This window comes from Narcine bancroftii, chromosome 1, assembly GCF_036971445.1.
Source record: "Narcine bancroftii isolate sNarBan1 chromosome 1, sNarBan1.hap1, whole genome shotgun sequence".
NCBI lineage: Eukaryota > Metazoa > Chordata > Chondrichthyes > Torpediniformes > Narcinidae > Narcine > Narcine bancroftii.
Window position 1 is genome coordinate 55833964 of NC_091469.1, and position 20077 is coordinate 55854040.

At 39.7% G+C, this 20077-nt stretch overlaps 1 protein-coding gene across 1 annotated transcript in view; it reads left to right on the forward strand.

Annotated features, from left to right (window-relative positions):
- LOC138758388 (zinc finger protein GLIS3-like) overlaps window positions 1-20077 on the forward strand; it is a 484048-nt gene that overhangs the window by 121156 nt on the left and 342815 nt on the right. Inside the window, exon 3 of the mRNA XM_069927224.1 lies at window positions 6524-7553. Coding sequence (XP_069783325.1) covers window positions 6524-7553 — 1030 coding nt within the window. The remainder of the gene's footprint in view (window positions 1-6523; window positions 7554-20077) is intronic.

Sequence of the window (20077 nt, forward strand, 5' to 3'; positions counted from 1 at the left end):
TTTATGAAATTGGACTTTGAGTCTTGTATTCCATGTGGAAAGCACTGAACAGAAGCCGTTATGTGCCAATGCTGCAAAGTTGTGGAAGACCCGTCCACTGAAGAACGGAACTTCAGGCAAGGCCTAGAGGAGGAGATCAAGTCGCTTTGTGCTGATGTGATCTGGCGACTTTTCAGACTCATCTGGTCAATACCAGGGGTGTTCACTGCCAGAGGTCAAAAGGAGAGGATAGAGTGGCATCTGGTTGTGACTAGAGCTGTGGAGGTGTGTCATGTTTGGAGGTCTAGAAATGCATTGCCCTGGGCCTCACAGCAAGTTTGGAGTCTTGATGATGCATGGTCTTGGGCCTCATGGCGGATGGTGCTGGAGCTATTGAGAGCTTTGTGAACTATGACTGTAAGGCTGCCTGTTTCCCCTAAAGCTGGTGGACCTTTAACATCATGTCCTAAAGAGGACAGTAACCCGACCTGGGATGGTTGCGTGGCTAGCAGCCCGCAGCAGCCCCTCAGAATTGGGCAACATTCTTCTCCACATGAACTGGCAGACAATTTTAACATCTAGTTTGCAACTAGTCTTTACTTGTGCCATTATCTAATCTCTAATTAATTGTATGTAGTACAGTTTGTTAAGCAGCTTTTATAAAATTACTGTGATATTGGGAACGCTGTATCATTTTAATTCCATGGCATTTGGTGTTAAAGCAACAATAAAGGCTAACTGACAGACTGACGGACACCATGGAAACTTATTTGTGTTAGCAGGGCAATGATGCTTTGGGAAGCACATAATGAGAGTTCCACAGAGACAGATGTGAATCACCACATGAGACTGATCACTGAATCTCTTCCTGTATCTGATGTGAAATCCAAGCAGATCTGAGCTGAAATAGAAAAGGACACAGTTCTACAGAAGGTCATCAAGAATCTGAATGAAGGATGGCTGAGAGGTGAATGTCAGTCATACTACATCAGAGCTGAGTTGAGTGTTGTCAATGGGCTTCTGCTCAGGTAGAGCAGAATTGTCATTCCTCAATCACTGAGACAAGAGATGATGAAAAGGGTGCATGAGGGGGATCTTGGAATTGAAAAATGTAAGAGGAGGGCCAGAACTGCTGTTTATTGGCCAGGGATAAATGATGACATGGACAAAATGGATTTAAGCTGTGAGACCTATTTGAAACATCACGCAAAACAGGCAAAGGAACCCATGATAATAATTGACAAATCAGTAGAACCATGGCAGAAAGTTGGGACTGATCAGTTCCACATGGATGGAAAGAATTACTTGCTGGTTATTATCTAATGTGTCCACTGCTTGTGTGATCAAATATAAGAAATCGATCTTTGCAAGACATGGAATTCCTCAAATTGTCTACAGTGACAATGGACCATGGTACTGTTGCAGAGAATTCCAGAACTTTGCCGAAGAGTATAATTTTCGACATGTGACTTCAAGTCCTCTGCATTATCTTCTTAAAATTTTAGTTTTTTTATATATTTTTTTTGTATTTTTTTTTTCTTTGGGTAGGTAGTGAGGGTTTTGGGGAGGGGGTGGGAGGGTGTATTAGTTTTTTTTCCTTTCCAGTTTTTTCATTCTTTCTTTATATAAAATTAACATGCATTTAATCATTTTATTGATATATAAAAGCTGTATTTATGCATGTGCTTATTATAAATAAAATATTCCAAAAAAAGCAAACACAAGACAGAGGCTCAATCCTCTATTTAGTTACAGAGCTTCACCACTTGAACATAGCATGTCACCGGCTGAGCTTCTGATGGGACGTCAACTATGCACCACCCTTCCCTACTCTCCAGACTCAAATGAGAAAGAGATGTTGAGGATGTCAAACAGAAACAAAAGCATCTACAATAGAAACAAAAAAAAACTATGACAAATCAGCAAGAAGCTTACGGCCACTGGCACAGCATGACACAGTGAGACTCAGAGATTTCAACACTTGGGTCAAAGGGGTTATTGTTCTGAAGGAAGTAAATTCAAGACCCTACACTGTCAGAATAGAGGACGGTCAAATACTGGGGACGAATTGAAAGAGCCTGCTGAAAATGCAAGAGACACTTCAGGAACAGATAAATGCAGAAGATCCAGCCTGCACAGCAACAGAGGAAATACCACCAGTGCTAAACAATAGTGGACAGGCTGATCCGACACAAGTACCTGTGTTCAGAATATCCACATGTGTTATCAAAGCACCTGGCAGACTGAATCTTTAAAGGAAAAGAAGTGCACAATTGAAAAGTTTGTGCTGCTGATGTTTGTGTTAAATGTTAAGTATTGGGCTGTCATTTTGTTAGATTAAACATCTCAAGGAAAGGGGATGTAATGATAGAATGCTCGTAATCCTCCTGATCTCTAGAGGGAGTAAGAAATGAGTTTATGGCAGCTGGGGGTGGATTCAAGATGGACAGTCCTGAGTGAGTTATTTTGCTAATATAGTTGTTTAAAAGGGCTCGTTTCTTTATTACAATAAAAGAAACATCACAACTTCAAACAATTCTGCCAGACGCAGAAATTACAATAGATTCACTGACACAAATCTCCATTCAAGGGAAAGTTCCACAAGATTGCAAATTGAAGTAGCAGCCCTAATATCTCTGCACGCTCTGCTAATTTGAATGTGCATGCTGCTGGTGAGATATTGACAGTCAACTGTTTAGGTTCATAAGAATTGAGAATGCTAATGCGCTCATATTTAATTTGCTTGCTCACTTCTTACTGCTACACCGCATTACATTACCTGCTCTTGATCTACATCAACTTACATTTAACATGATTCCAGCAGTGGAGCTATCACACACAGACTCAGAAGAAGCATACACCATAGCTGTGTATCTGCCAGCCCAAGCTGTCAGCTGTGAATCTTACACTCAAAGAAAAGTTTGCAGAGGGAATGTACATACGGTGCCCTCCATAATGTTTGGGAGAAAGACGCTCTTTTCATTCATTTGCCCCTGTGCTCTACAATTTTAAATTTGTTATCAAACTATTCACATATAATTGAAGTGCACATTCCTGATTTTATGTAAAGTTATTTGCATACATTTTGGTTTGACCATGTAGAAATTGCAGCACTTTTTATACACAGTCCTCTTGTTTCAGGGCACCATAATATTTGGGCAATTGGGCTTCACAGGTGTTTGTGATTATTCAAGCATGTTTAATTGCTTCATTAGTGCAGAGTGAGGCTTGTTTCTGAGCTTTGGAGTCTATATTTGCTGTTTTTCAACATGAGGACCAGAGTTGTGCCAATGTAAGTCAAAGAAGCGCTATGAATCTGAAAAACAAGAATAAAGCAGTAAGAGACACCACCCAAATCTTAGGATTACCAAAATCAACTGCATAAAATATCATTAATAAGAAACAGTGTACTAGTGAGCTCAGTAATCACAAAGGGACTATCCTCAGGAGGCAAGTATGGATATGTCAATCACTACTCTCCACAGAAGACTTCATGAAAATAAATACAGAGGCTACACTGCAAGATGCAAACACGAGTTCGCCACCAAAAGGATGACCAGTTGACAGTTTGCCAAGAAATATTGAAAGGAGTCTGCAGAATTTAAAAAAAAAGCCTTGTGAACAGATAAGATGGCAAGAGTGAAGTGTGGAGTTGTAAAGGAAGTGCCCAAGATCCAAAGCATTCCACTTCTGCCATGGTTTGCATCTTGTAGCATAGTCCCTGTATTTCTGTTCATTTCTGTGGATAATAGTTCACACCTTGACCACACATGCCCCCTGAAAAATGTTTTTGATCTGTCAATCAAACATTTGAGAATTTTTCTTTTATGATGAGAATTCTTCTCTCATCAGCAGTGGAGGTTTTCCTTGGAATACCAGTCCCTTTGTGATTACTGAGCTCACCAGTACGCTTTTTTTTCTTAATGATGTTCCATACAGTTGATTTTGGTAATCCTACTGTTTTGATCTTGTTTTTCAGCCTCATAATGGCTTCTTTGACTTTCATTGGCACAACTTTGGTCCTCATATGGAAAAATGGCAACTACACACTCTAAAGGTGATCCAAAGCTTAGAAACTAGCCTTTCACTCTTATACCTGCATCAATGAAGTAATTGAACATACCAGAGTAGTCACAAAAACCTGTGAAGCCAATTCACCTAAATATTATGGTGCCCTGAAATAAGGGAACTATGTATAAAAAGTGCTGTAATTTCGACATGGTCAAACCAAAATGTACACAAATACCCTTGAATAAAATCTGGGTTGTCCACGTTAATCACATGAATTGTTTGATAACAAATTTTAAAATGTGGAGCACAGGGTCAAATAAAGGAAAAATGTGTCTTTGTCCCAAACTTTATGGAGGGCACTGTATATCAAGAAGAGTGAAATTGAGCACCACACAGAAGAAAGGATGGGGGGGGGGGATATTCGTGGAATACATTGTGTGACAGATTATGTTATATTTTACATTGTATATATATATATATATATATGTTTTAAAGGAGATAAATTGTGACAATTTTGTTTAGTTTAGGTCACATACAGATACAAACACTTCAAAACAGATTTCATTTAAAATGCTCAAGCTAGGCAGTCCAGGCTCCATGTACCTTTGCAAAAACTTTGAAGAATGCCTATAAGGACTTCACAAGTAGGTGTTAATTGGACATGCTGTGGAGTAATGGATTATTTTTTGGAAAGCAACAGATGAATAGACTTGGAAGATTAGGTCCAGAGCCACAGTCTGTTTGAGTACAGTTGGCTGTTCTAAGAGGGTCATGTGGTTTTCTCTCAGAGAGAGAGAGAATTCAGTTCTACAGTTCAGCAGCAGCAGCTGGAACTGGAACAGGACAAGCTGGGAAGCTTGTGAAAAAAAAAACAACATTTTGAAGAAGGTTGTGAGTTCTTAGTTCAGCCTGGTCAAAGCCCTAGTGGTCCATACAAGTGATGGCTGGCTGCATAATGTTTCACTTGAAATAAGGAAAACAAAAATGAACTGTATGGTGACCTGAAAGAAAGAGGTTATCATTGGGAAAACCCTGATGGGGCAAGTTTCTTCAGCACGACGCTGATGTGGCTGATTGAAAGGGATCAGTTGTGGGTGTCCAATGAGCAACAATTCTCTGAAAACTGACAAGGACCTTCCTGAGTGGTAACCATTTGCTTTTCAAGCATCAAAGCCTGGTGAAACTCATAAATATTAAATTCTGCGCACAGTATTAGAATTTCCTAATACCAGTGAACTTGGAGGAATAAGCAGTGAGATTGGACTGTGAATCAAATAACTTTTCTGGACTTATTACACACATTACATACACGTGCACTTAGAAGGAGGTTAAGTTAGGTTGTTAATAGTAATAAGTTAAAGTGTGATCCTGTTTTCATGTTTAAAGATAATTAAAAGCAACTTTTGTTTAAGTAACCATTTGTCTTGGTGAATTTCTATTGCTGCTGGGTTTTGGGCTCATAACAATCTGCCTCAGAGAAATTAATTAAAGAATAGTACGAGATAGTTCACACATGAAGTTTTAAAAAGAGGCTTGATAGGCTGGGACTTTTCTCCCTAGAGCAAAGGAGGCTAAAGGATGACCTTATAAAAGGGTGCCTTTTTCACACAGTTTATGATAGGCATGAGGAACAAGCTACAAGAGGAAGTGACAGCAGTGGGTAAATTTATCATTGCAATCACCAGTTCACTGAAGAAGACTTCATTTTGTCTTTCTGAATAAAAAAAAACAGGAGATAGTATCTTTACGTGCATTCTTTTGTCTTGTTCTATAATTCCATCCCCTTTTTGGGAATGTCATATTGGAATGATTACATACACACTAACAATGTTGCTATAGTTTGATTTTGATGGCGGACAGTATAGAGTTGGATTTACCTTCCTATCACGTAGGCTTGTGTATTAATTAACTTTTCATTAATTTCATTTTAAAAACCGATTGGAAGTATTGTTTAATTGATGTATATGAAAGCTTTTATTGTCTAATTGTTAAATCATAGATTGCACCATTTAGGTGATGTGTGACATGCCACCAAACTAATTGTTGGAAAAGGACTGTGTAGCTTCAGAAATACATTGTGACAGAAGCAAAAATTATAAATCATGATAAAAAGAAACAGGTACCATGTTTGTGTCATTTTGCCCAGCTCTAGCGATACATTTGCTTGAAATTTAAATTGATAGATCTGATCTGGTTTTCAGTATGGACAAATCTTGCTGTTTTGCCATCTGTCTTAGTCCTTGTGCAAATCTAGATGATGACACACAATACAAAGGTTAAGCTTTATGCTTACTTCAAAGAAACTGAACTTGCTCTATTTTAAGAAACTTGAGCTTCCAGGCTGTAACAATTAGGCACCTTTCCACTGAAAAGTAAATTGTATAATTAGGTTGGATTGGGCAACTTCAGAGCATTATTTTTCTTTGAAACAGAATATTTCAAGTGGCAACTGATATTTTGTTATTTGAGGAAAGGAATTGTGACACTTGGGTTTTATTTTCATTGTCTATTTCTTTTTTACCTTTTAATTTAGATCGATTACTTCAGGTGAATCACTCGGCTCAACTGCAATAAGTCTAATAGAAAGCGAGTCGACCTTAAATGTGAAGCAAGAGTGGCCACATGGTTACCCAAACCTTCCATCACTTCCACCCAACCAAGGTTCCCAAAATGGCAGTGAACTAGGAGATGTGCTGAGTATCCCACCTGGAACTGCCATGTCAAGTAACAGCACCTCAAATTCTTTACCTTCTTACCTGTTTGGAAATGAAAATAGCTCACACAATTCTGCCCGATCTAATTCTGCTCGATCAAGAAAAAGAGGACTTTCCACCTCCCCCTTTTCAGATGGAGTTGGAATCGATCTCATTATTCGTACATCTCCAACATCATTAGTAGCATACATCAATGGATCCAGAAGCTCCCCGGCTAATGTCTCCCCTCAGCCTGAAGTGTGTGGGCATTTTCTGGGGGTGCGAGGTAGTTGCATCCCTCAAGCCTACAATGCAACTAGTAAAGAACGAAACCTTTTTACTCTTGCTGACCTTGAAGCCAGCAATGGTGTGTATCAGAGAATGCAGCAGTTGGAGCACTCTTCATTGCACCCTATGGTGATGAACAGCATGGTTATTCAACAGGGTATTTCGGTGATTGGTAATCAGCAGTATGATGCATTTAAAAATGAACAACAGGATGAATTCTCCTCAAGCATGGAAATACCTGCACTTCCCCAGGGCCCTCCGCCACCATATCATGCTCACCGGCATCTCATGACCCATACCCATGGGCAACTATCACCACAAGGGGCACAGCTGGATGAGGATGGCGAGCCATCAAGAATTAATGGAAAAAACTGTTGCCGATGGATAGACTGCAGTGCAATGTATGATGAGCAGGAGGAGCTTGTACGTCACATTGAAAAGGCACACATAGACCAACGTAAAGGAGAAGACTTTACTTGCTTCTGGGCTGGTTGCCCACGCAGATACAAGCCATTTAATGCTCGCTATAAACTGTTAATCCACATGAGAGTCCATTCAGGAGAAAAGCCAAACAAGTGTACGGTAAGTGCAAAACAGTATTTTGAATGGTGATTTGCTTGTAAGCCAACTATTCTCTTGCCATGAAGCATCAAGTTATAATAGGCTGCTAATTATATCAGACGTTTATCATTCTTAGCTTAGCTCACTGACAAAATTACTTCTAAATGGTATGGTATCATGCTTTGTTTTGCCTACAAATTACAAAAGAATTCCATAGAAGTAAATTACTGGATATTTCCAAGGCACTACACATTTTTTTTAAATTTCACCAACAGATAACTTTTGTTAGTATGTAACTGCAATGATGTCAAACCTGAATGTTTATTTTTATTAACTTCAATACTTATACATGAGGTAGTTACTAAATACAGAAAACACTTTTTATTTCTTAAATATAAAAGGGGAACAACATGATTGAACTTTTAAAAGCAAAGCAGGACACTAGTGCTACATGAATAAAGCACAATGCCATGGAGCAATAAAATTTGTTTTTTTAATTTTTCTGACATTATTGAATCCCATATTTGAACCTTTGTAAAGAGGCAATAATCTGAAACTAGGTATTTTCACACAGAAATGAAAGATGGTGAGTGAAAAGTTAGAAAAATAATATCCAAAATAACTTTATTTAACAGAAAATAATGAAGGATTTGCTTAAAGGTGATCCCCTCTTGATTACAATTCATAGAGGAGGAGTGTCTACGTTGTTTGCATTAAAGGTGATCTGCAAAAAATACTCCCAGCGAGGGAAAATACTCATCCAGAGGACATCTCAATAAATAGACAATCAAGGATTAGTTCATCAGTTCACTGGACTTTTCAGAGTTGTGTTTGATTCCACAATAATTCCAAAGTTTCACACGTATGAAATATGATAGGAGCGTGAGAGTTAAAGCATTGACTGTTTAGGCCACTGTTGTCATTACTGAAGAAATTAGTCAAAAGATCCTTTTTTTTTAAGGTTTATGAGAAACAGCAGATTTGAATCTATTGAAAATTAAGTTTAAAGAAATCACTTTGATTAGTCAGTTGTAAGTTACTGAAACAAAGAATTTAAGAGGATGGAGTATCAGAAGAAAACAGCCACAGGGAAGAGTTGAAAGCCAAGATGTAAAGATGGAAGCACTCTTACAACACAGTTTGAGGTAAACAAATCGTCCAGGTTGTATAATGAAAAAAAAAAGTCAGAAGTACTGGCTGAGAAATCACTACATACTATTTTTTTTACTGTAGCTACATTTTTCCATTATATTGGAATATTCTGTGTATAGGTGATAAGAAAACATAAATTATTTCCATAAGTGGTCAGAGCTGAGAGTTGCAAGGAATTGTCAAGTTTGGCCATAAATGTTTGAACAGCACAGTAATTCAGCCGATCAAGTTAGTAATCAAAATTTAAAGTGATAAATGCTGATAAACAGATAAGGGGAGAGTTTCAGTAGAATTAACATATCTTGTCATTGATTTGCACACTGCCACCTCCATAAAATGTGATCCATAGATTATGAAGAGAATGATAATGAGTTGATTGTTATAAGCATAACTGTGATGTGCACATGCACTGAGATTATTACTTGATGCAGCCAAAACAGGTACTTTGTAAAAGAAAAGCTCCAGTAAGAGTATACATTAAGTTACTGTACCAAGAGAGATTGTAAGTATAAAGAACAGATAGATTGTACAGTTTTAGACCTACAGTCATGCAAGAAAAAAGTGGTGTTTCAACAGGAGGTCTTCTTTTCAGTTGGAATAACTTATGATTAGAGTAGTAAGAGGAGATTCAAGAGCCTGTTAGCCATAGGGGAAAAAAAAACTGTCATTGGATCTTGAGGTCTTCTGTTCCTTCTTGCCAAATGTAGCAATGAGAAGAGGTTGATGACGAGGCTGATGGGGGTCTTTTGTGATGTTTACCTTTTTGATGACTTCATTGGATGGCAGGTTGGAGCCTGCGATGGGCTTAGCTATGTTTTTTTCTGCAGCCTTCTGCATTCGTGGGCACTCAAGCGACCAAACCAGAATGTGATGCAACCAGTCAGTATACGTTCCACAGTACTCCTGTTGAAGTTTGATAGAGTATTCTGTGACCTGCCAAATCTCCTCAGAAAGTAGAGGCCTGGGTGGTAGCCACAACTTCAAGTTTTGCCTTGATATGCTGACCTCAGGAGAGGTTGTCCAATATATGGACACTCAGGAGCTTGAAATTCCAACCCTCTCTGTCTCCATCTCATGAATGCAGAAAGGTACATGATCCTTAGCTGACCCACCATAAAATCAACAGTAAGTTCTGCATCTTATTGATATTGCAAGCAAGGTTCAGTCAATAACGATGTTTTCAAATATATAGATTGTGGTGAAGTTGAATTTGTCTTTGCAGTCATGAGTGTACAGGGGATAGGGACTATGCACAAACACGCTTAAGGTGCCCTTATGGACAGTCAGCAAATAGGAGATGATGTTTCCAATCCGCACTGATTACAGTCTGCTGATGTAGAAGTTGAGCATCAAGTTGCAGAAGGAATAACAGAGTCCTAGATCCCTCAGCTTGATCACTATTTTACTCATGGATATGTAGAAAATATAGTAATTTGAAATTAAGTTTCCACTAGATTTCCCATCAGGTTAAACAGTCTTTTACATGTGTTCTTTAGCCTGTCATGCAGAAGGTGCAGTGGACCAAGGTACTATTTATTGCTCAAGAATGTTGGCACTGTAATCAGTTTACTCCACATTTTCTTTTTATTCCCCTTTGATTAGTAAAGGATGAAAAATGCAAATTCCATACATATTTTCTGAACCGTCAATCGTTATCTAGCCAACACAGTATTTATTTGATATTATTCCAGCATAGCAATGAATTACTTCCTTTGAAAGCTCGTATTACCAGAAGTGGGATGTATGCATATGTGCTGAATGCATTGGTCAGGAAATCAACTTGTATTCTCTGACATCAGGCATTTGAGACTTAGTTCAGTGAATCTTGTGTCTTTGTTACCCTGAACAAATCACATAGACAGACTAATATAGAATTACCTAAAAACTTTAGAGGAACATTCTTTAACATGACTGAAGCTGAAAGGAGTTATGAACACTAGGAAGAAGGGGAAATTTCTTACTTATAACCTGTTAACCTGCTTATTGATTGTCAGAAAGGTTTTCACCTGAAAAACCAAGATTCCAACTTTATCATTCATCTGATTCATCCATGGATTTAAGAATTCAGTTCTGGAAGAGAACTGAGAGTAACTATCCTTGGCAACTGGGTGATTTTCAACTGAGTCTGGTAGAAAGTATTTTTTTTTCAATAAGTTTTCTGTCAGTCAAAGGAGGATGTTAATGATTCTAGGAAACCAAGCATTATGAACCCTTCAACAAAGTTTCAGAGGTTCCTTGCAACACTAGATTAGACCTAACCCACTCCAAATATTTCATTGTGACTTTCCGATATAAAACGCTGATGTTGGAAATCTGATGTGCACTTTGAAACTCTAATAATCTGGCACTCTTGGGATTTTGATAGAGCCAGATCAGCAGATATTCCAGACCATTGGATATCACTCTTAATAATACCCAAACCTTCTCTTTTATCTTACCCTTGTTACAAGTTATACTAATATCGTAAATATTGTAGTGAACTTCATGTATTTAAAAGAAGTGGGGAACATGTAAGCACTTTGGACTCCAGTTCCACGAGAAAACCTCTTCATATTCGTGACTCTTAATGTATCAGACCCCAACCTCTGCTCCAAACCCATATCCTGGCCCCTGCCACACTCCCCACAGGATTGTTGAGCAATTGGATGATGGATTATCAAAGACCTCCTGTATATTGGAAATGCATTGCAAATCAGGAAATATTATTTGGAAAAAGAAAAAAGTTAATATTTCAGATCAATGACTTTTGATCAAGACTAGCTTTGATGAAATGTCATCAACTTGAAATGACAACTCTTTTTGCCTTTCTTTAGTTGCTGCCTGATTGCTGAGTGTTTCTAAGGTTTTCTGATTAATTTACTGAATTACCTTCCCGCTATTGTAAAGATTGCAAAATATTCAGTTCCATTTCTAGTTTTATCAGAAGGTAAAGAACTTCATAAAGACATGTGTAAGACTTGCACTGTGCATTTGTGGCAAGCACTGTTGACACTTCGAGATACTTATTTCATAGCATTTTTTATGAGACAATTTAAACATTTCCCCTCCTATTCAGTTATTTTACTGTTACTCAGTCTCTCATCTTCAATATTCTGAATACATATTTAGATGAACAAGAATACATGCCAAGGTTGTGAATCGTACATTCTGTGATGCACGATCAATTGTACAAACACAAGTTATCGAAACTATTGGCTTTTATTTGCAAGAGATGGACAACATCCCTGTGTCGGTCGCTCACATTGACCCGGACTCGAACTGGGGGCAGACTTGTGGCATGATAGCCTTTATGGGGAAGAAAGGGGAGGAGTCATGAACCGGCCAGTGACAGCAGGGTCAACCAGGAAAGGTCATGTAATTTAAATATAACGAGTATATACAATAGTGGTTTCACCACATTCTGCATGTCACATCTCATGCCACCTCAAAGTCTCATTACCACAGATAAAACAGAATTCTCTCTACTGCATTGAATTTCATGAATCATAACATAAATCAGAATATGGTTTTCTAGAACAGTTATTGTGTTCCAAAACATTCAATCTCTCCACCGTCGTTATGCCCCAGCTGCAGTGTAACCTCTTTAAAGGTGATACTACTGCAACTCATCAAGGATTCACATAGCACTTCCCATATCAATGCTCCTTACTACCTCAATGAGCATAATAACCTAGTCACATTGCAGTCTCACACTATCTTTGTTTGGATAAATATTACCATTCATTTGTAGTACTGAGCCAAAAATCCTCAGCTCCTCATCAAGTCATACTGTGCGAACACCTTCAACTGTAATAAATCTAAATGTTTAGAACAGTTATGTACAGTCAAAAAATATATTATGAGCGGTGAAGCTCAATTTAAATAATGCATATGAAAATTCTCAAACTGCTTCGCCTCATGACCCAGAATAAGGTTGTTACACTAGGACAATGCTTAAAATATTTCAAATAGCTTAGCATTGTGGGCAAAAAACATTAGATTGTACGTCCTCAAGTTTGTTTTCTGTTACATAATAACTATCACATGAATGGAGATTTCATCTCATTTATCTTGCTTAGAACTGAAACCTAGATATCTGACAGCCAAAGACAACATCTTATCCATTTGCCATCCAGTCATCCTTTGGTATGTTGTGACTGGCATAAGAATGAAATAACACTAAAATTCTTTGAAATGACTTGTCATATTTTAGCTCTTTGGTTATCCTTAATGTATCAGGTTTTGGTAATACATCATAGCCAGAAGTAACATTTGTTCATGATTTGAATTAGAACGGAATTCCTCTAAGTACATTTTACCAGTCATAAGAACCACATTTGGTAAATCTGAATGCAATCTAATGTTTATCCAGATGGATAGAATTATATTTCTGCTTTTTTTAATATTGTATTACTCTCTTCATTGAAACATGAGGCTTTTTAAAGTAGCTATCCACGATGGCAACCAATAAAATGCAGGTCCAGAAAATGGTATTTCACAGTCTGAATTCAATTTACAATGAGATTTCACATTGGTGTATTAGGACTACATCCAGTCTCTTGCCAAAATGAAACTTTTTCACTTGCTCTTCCAAAAAAAAACCCAAACCCTAAAAAGTCCTCAAAGTCTGAATCATATTTAGAGACCAAATGAGGTTTTCTTTGATTAAATTGTTGAAATTAAGTGCTATCATTTTAAATAAACATGATGAATCATAACATCTCTACTACTGGAAACTGAAAACAAAATGCATGCTTTTTTTTTAATAACATCTGGGGAAGTTTAGCCATGTCTGAGAAGAAACATTTTTGAGCTATTGGCATGTATCCCATGAGGCATCTGGTATATCAAACTCTTAACAGGTATGATGGAACTATGATCTTCAGAAATCTTTGAGTGACATTTGCTGGAAGGATAGGGAAGTGAAAAAGGGAAACAGAGGGGAGAAATCCTCTCCAGATGTCCCACTGGCAGCAGTCAATAAGAATCCCTGCCAGAAACTATTTTACTTCTGAAAGCACAATTTAAGATCTGTCGTTCAGTAATTTTAATACAGCTTCCCATGAGATAGCATGTGATCTGGCATACCTGAGCAACTGGCCTTGTGTTATGCTATTCTTTCTCTTCAAAATCAAAAACAGATTGTACATATTTTAGAAAGAGCAGTTTCCCTATGTTGAAGAAATATTCATTGTATCAGAATCAACAAATAGATTTTAAGGAGACACTGATGGTTAAAAAAAATAAATCCAAAGGGCAGAATTTCATCGGGATTTTTGGCACCATTTTATACAATGGCAATCATTGTTTAATTGGTCAGTAGGCTGAATCTCTGATGGCTTGTTTATCAGGCAGCCAAATCAATGCTGCCTGTTTTGTGTAACTGTTGGGGACGAATTTGTCTCCCTGAATATTTCTCAACCCTAGCAATTTTTTGTAGAGAGCTGCCATGACCGCTAGACTTCATGTTCATTTGGAGAAATGGGAGTCTGCAGATGTTGGAATCTGGAGCAAAAGTCGGTCTGCTAGAGGAACTCAGCAGGCCGAGCAGCCACAGCGGGAGAAAAGGAATGGGTAATTTTTCAGGTCAGAACCTTTCATCAATTTTTGATGTAGGATTCCAAGCCAAAACACCAACAATAAAATTGAAATTGTTCCATCAGACAGAGGCAAGCATGGATACTGGAAGGTCAAGTTATGTTATGTTTAGCAAATTCAATGAATTCTTTGAGGATATAACAAGTGCAGTGGATAGAGGGGAACAGATGGATGTCGAATACCTGGATTTCCAGAAGGCATTTAATAATGTGCCACATAAAGGACTCATACATGAAATAAGCATGCGTGGAGCTAGGGCTAAAAATCAGCATTGATATAGACTTGGTTAACCTATAGAAGGCATAAAATTTGGATAAACAGATGTTTATCTGGTTGAGAATCAGTGATGAGCGGAGTGTCATAGAGGTCAGATTTTGATCTTTGACTGTTCACTATAAACATCAATGATTTACTGATGGCACTAAATTGAGTGGGAAAGCAAATTGTGTAGAGGATACGGAGAATGAACTGATGAACTGTGATGGTGAGAACATGTTTGGCGCATCAGAGAAGTAACGAGTCTGAACTCTCACACACACACACACACACACACACACACACACACACACACACACACACACACACACACACACACACACACACACACACACACACACACACACACACACACTACATGCATGCACCAACCATAACAGCACACACCCGACAATGGTCTCTTCAGCATCACCTACAATGTGCTATCTGGAGTTGAGCTAGGGTTTGTTGCTCAGGGAAAAGAGAGCTGCTCTGCGTGTTGGACTTCATTCAGCAGCCAACTGGAGGGCCAGCTCAGGTATTCCCAAAATAAGTAAGGTGATTAAGGGAGCCAATGGTATGGTGTGAACTATTGAAGGAGCTAATAGGAAGGTGTGTGCTCACCTCTAGGTGAGCTAAGCCTTGATTGGCAGGTGAAATAACCTCTGACTAGGTTCCAGCCAGAGGGATCACATACCCCTCCTCGTTTCATTCCACCCCTTGTAAGTTACAACATTCCATTAATCCATTCAAGAGTAAGAAAAGCTCCTGCGAATGTTTTACAAATTGCCATACACATCACAGCACACAAATCTCATTTATTATGAGGCTGATGATAACGAACCAGTGAACAACGGTGGCCCATCTTCTTTCCTGTGCCGCAAATGGCCACCATCTTCCCCAGGAGGTATCGTGTTCAAGCTACTGGTCCATAGCCTTTTTAATTTTGTTTACTGATTCTCTGACATATTCGGCTAAGTGAGTGATATTTCTGCATTGGTCAGAACTCTTTAAGTTATCCAATGCAGGTGCCACTCTTGGCTGCCAGCAGATTGTCGAGGGCCAACCAATTTCATAGGGATACCAAATGGACAGCCATCAGTTCGGCTGCTATCCAAGACAGGGTGCCCTCTGTGTGTCTCAATACAATGTGCCCATCACAGTGGTCATACATATCACCTCCCGGAATAGTTGGGCAGTGCCATATTGGGGAAAGGCAACCATCAAAAACCTTTATGCCTCAGTGATTTCACTTTTGTCCCGGTGTACGTGCTAGGCTGAGTGCTCCCTGAGATCATTGAGGTGGAGCATGTACAGTATGACGTACTTGGATAGCAACAGCTGTACCATCTCATGGGGAACCAGGGGTAGGCCCAGCGGGTGCATACCTATTGCATATCGTTCAATGTCCAAAGAGCACCCACCTTTACAGGACTGTCAGCTGTGGACATTATTGCACCTGGGAGCCGATTTTGCTCGCACTCACTATGCCCTACTGACTGGTTGAACCAGTTCTGGTTATTCTGCTTCTTTATCCTGATGTGCAGTTGCGGGGGTTACTCTGAGAGTCAAGAGTTTATTATTAGCCAAATTGTTTGCAGGAAAATACCAGCTTGGTTGTACCCTCAGAGGTCTTAATAAACACTAAGAAAAGTTTGTAAGTTTAGAAGCACAAATCTTTACTCACATCAGTGCTGGTCATGTATGGTACACTGTCACACTGAGCATGCTCACCACTCAAGTGTGATGCTGCTCTTATGGTCTTGCAGTGTTCATGCTCCAGAATAAAATAGTTCCAGGTTTCCTCTGTATATAACATCCTTCCTTCTTAAAAAAAATTTAAAAGGTTTATTAAAATTTAAAATTTCTTAAAAATAAATTGTTACTGCTTCGTTACCTGCACTTGCCATTAAGAATTAATTAATTATTCTAATTACACATTTGTAATTTACATATTCTTTTCAGTAGGATGTTGATTCTCCACCTCGTAGACCTTGTTGCGTCTGTTTGGTTTGGTGACATTAGTACAGTTGTGGGTGGTGGTGTTGTTTGCCTCGGTTCTCCTGTTGCTACTGTTCAGTTGTTACGGTGTTGTCGGTTGGGGTTTCTACTCGCTTCCCCTCACCAGTTGTTGGAAATATAGAAGCTGCTGGTGTTTCTGTCACTTTACGTGTCAGATCCAGGGTTGGGCGAATGTGGGTCCTGTTTCATCTCAGCTGCCTGCCAGATTCTGTCTCAATGATGTATGACCTTGGCGTCTCAGCTTCTCTAACAATCTTTGCCGGACTCCAGCTTTTTATCACTGGCTCTTGAACATGCGCATGTTGCCCTCGGAAGAGTTCTGGTAATGTTTGTGCATGCTTATTATAATGTTGACGACTTTCCTCTTGTACGTTAATCAACTTTCTTCTTGTTTCCTCTTGGTCGTCTAGTGGATGAATTTTGCTTGGCAGGGTTGTCTTGTACTTCCTGCCATTCAGAAGTTCTGCTGGGGACATCATGTTGGCCCTCAAAGGCGTGGCTCGCAGTGACAGAAGGACGAGACAGGGATCTTCCTTTGTCTCTCGACACTTTGTGAGAATGTGTTTAATTGTCTGTACATGCCTCTCAATGAATCCATGGTGTTTTGGGTAATGTGGTGATGAAGTAGTGATGGTGAACCCATATTCTGCTGCCATTTCTCTGAATTCATGCGATGTGAATTGGGTCCCAATGTCACATGTCTCTTGTTTGAGTATTCCCTGTTCTGTGAAGAGTGCACATACTGCAGCAGTGATGGTTAGTGCTTCCAAGTCCTTCACTTTCCTGATGAAGGGGAATTTGGAATAGGAGCAGGACACAATCAGATACCATTCTTGGTTTTCTGTGAACAGGTCTGCTCCTACTGTGTGCCATGGCCTGGTGGGTATTTCTGCAGGTATCATCTCTTCCTTTTGTTGTATATTTCTGGAATACCAGAAATGTCACCACCATGTTTTCGATGTCCTTATACACGCCTAAACTGCTGACTTTGCTCGATTCCCATGTAGCCTTGGTGTATATTCTGGAGAATTTATTTTTTCATTCTCTCTGGTATTATCAGCCGAGACCCTGCCAGCAGTACACCATTCTCCAGGGATATGTCGTCTCTGACAGACCAATACTGACGTATTGTAGGCTTTACCTGCTTTATCCTTTCTAGCCATCCCTGTATCGCCTGTTGGGAGAAGTAGCTGCAGCTCTTCATTCTTTGCAGTTTCTTCTTTAATCAGGTCTAATTTGTTATTGGTTACCCTGATGAGGTGATGTATCTTGATTTCCATGTCTTTCATTTCGTATTTTTCATTTGGGGAAAGATGTGACAAAGCATCAGCGAGCACCATTTCCTTCCCTGGCCTATACTTCAAGGTAAAGTCATAACATTGGAGCCGGAGGAGTAGCCTCTGTAGTCTGGCTGGTGCCTTGCTGAGTTTCTTTTTCTGGATGTGTTCCAGCGGGCGATGATTACTCTCTACCACGAACTGTATTTATGTCAAATTTTTTTGCATCCATATACGACTGCCAACAGCTCCCTTTCAATATTGGAATATTTGGTCTCTGCTGTTGTCAGGGCTTTTAAAGCAAAGGCTTTCCTTCTTGCACCAATACTTCCCCAAGGCCTCTACTTGTAATGTGACAGGCTTTTTTTCTGTCATAGTCGCTCAGTTCTATTTCTCTGCAGACCACTTCCTTAAGCTTATCAAAATCTCGCTGATGTGATGGTGACCACTGAAACTCCACATCCTCCTTCAGAAACTCTCTGAGGTTGACTCTGTGGTCTGACATGTGTGGGGTGAAGGAACTCATATATTGGACAAGGCCGATGAAGCTTCTCAGTTCCTTTATGTCCTTTGGGTGTTCCGTTTCAGCAATCTCTGTTACCTTCTCTGGGCTTGGCCTGACTCCTTCAGGTGTGTAAACCATTCCGAAGAGCTGGCACTCCTCCACCTTGATGATGCATTTGTCTGCATTGAGTTTGATGCCGGCCCCTCTTGTTCTCTCCATGACCTCATGTAGGTGGAGATCATGGGTTTTTCCAACTCTGCCAAAGGTCTGGATGTCATCTGCAATGCCGACAGCGCCCTTGCATCCCCTGTAGGTCTCATCTATCTTTTGCTGGAAGATGTCTTGGCTCACGTTTAGGCCAAAAGGTAGGTGCAGGAACTTGTACTGGCCGAATGGTGTGCTGAAAGTTGTTAGCAGTGTTGATTCTTCATCCAGCTTCACATTCCAATACCAATTCTCGGCATCTAGCATACTGAAGATTTTGGATCCTGCTATTTCAGAAGTGATGTCTTTCAGCATTGGTATTGGATAGTGCCCTCTTTTGATTGCTTGGTTTAAGTCTTTGGGCTCCAGATATATTCTTAGGCGGCCATTCGGTTTTTATTTTACTACTCTAGAATTTACCCAGTCAGTTGGCTCAACTACTTTTGCTATTACTCGTGTTTCCTCCATTTCTTCCAGCTCCTGCTTTAGCCTTTGTTTCAGCTCTATTGGCACCTTCCGTGGAGCATGGATTATTGGTTTGTATTTTGGGTCTATAGTAACGTGGTATTCAAAGTTCCCAAAGCACCCAGCTGTGTCATCAAAGCATTCAGGGTACATGTCCATGAGCTCGGCCTTATTTGTGATCGGAGGGTGTTGCTCAAGCGGGGTGTCGCTATTGATCCTCTTGGACATTTTCTTCTCCCTGATCTCATTGCTTACAGAGATTAGCTGTAATTTCTGACAACTATTCAGGCCAAGGATTGCTGGTCCGTCGGCGTCAACCACAAAGAATGTGCATATGATGCTCTTTCCTTTATGTTTGCCTTTTATTTGGACTTTTCCTAGTTGTTTAATCACGGGGCCACCATAGGCTGTGAGCGTGACATTTACGGCTTCAAGTGTGCTTTCCTCTGGGTACCCATTTTTCATGTGCTCGGAGAACATCTGGTGGTACAGTCTAAGTGGGAGAACGTTGCTTTGTGATCCTGTATCCAACTTTACTTTGAAGTTGAATATTGTTGGTTTGTTTCCAATCTTTATTTTTACTTGGATAGTGGTGTGTAATTTATTTTGTTTTCACTTCCATTTCTTGGACGTTCCATGGAGGAGTATTGTTACGATGCCGAGCGTCAGTGAATTGGAGTCACTGCTTTCACTTCCCTCAACGTGGTGTACTTTCCTTCTGTATTCTTGGTTTCTCTCTTTTTTCGTGTCAGATTTACACATCTTTTCCCAGTGACTGACCTTCCCACAGGTCGTGCACTTCAAACCATACGCGAGGCATTTCTTGCGGTCACCGAAGGGGTGTATTCTGCCGCTCCTCCTGCGGTTCTTGGATGTCTGTGACTTTCTCTGCATGCGCTTTATGGCATCTACCCTTCTATCTCTGTGCTGCATGTTGGCCTGCACAGAGAGGGATTGCATTTGCCTCCTAGTGGCCTCGAAGGTCCTAGCTGCATCTACGGCATCTGCTAGTTTTAAGCTGTCTTTTCCTATGAGAGCTTTCTGTACTTCAGTATGAACGCTTCCCCAAATTAGTTGGTCTACTATTC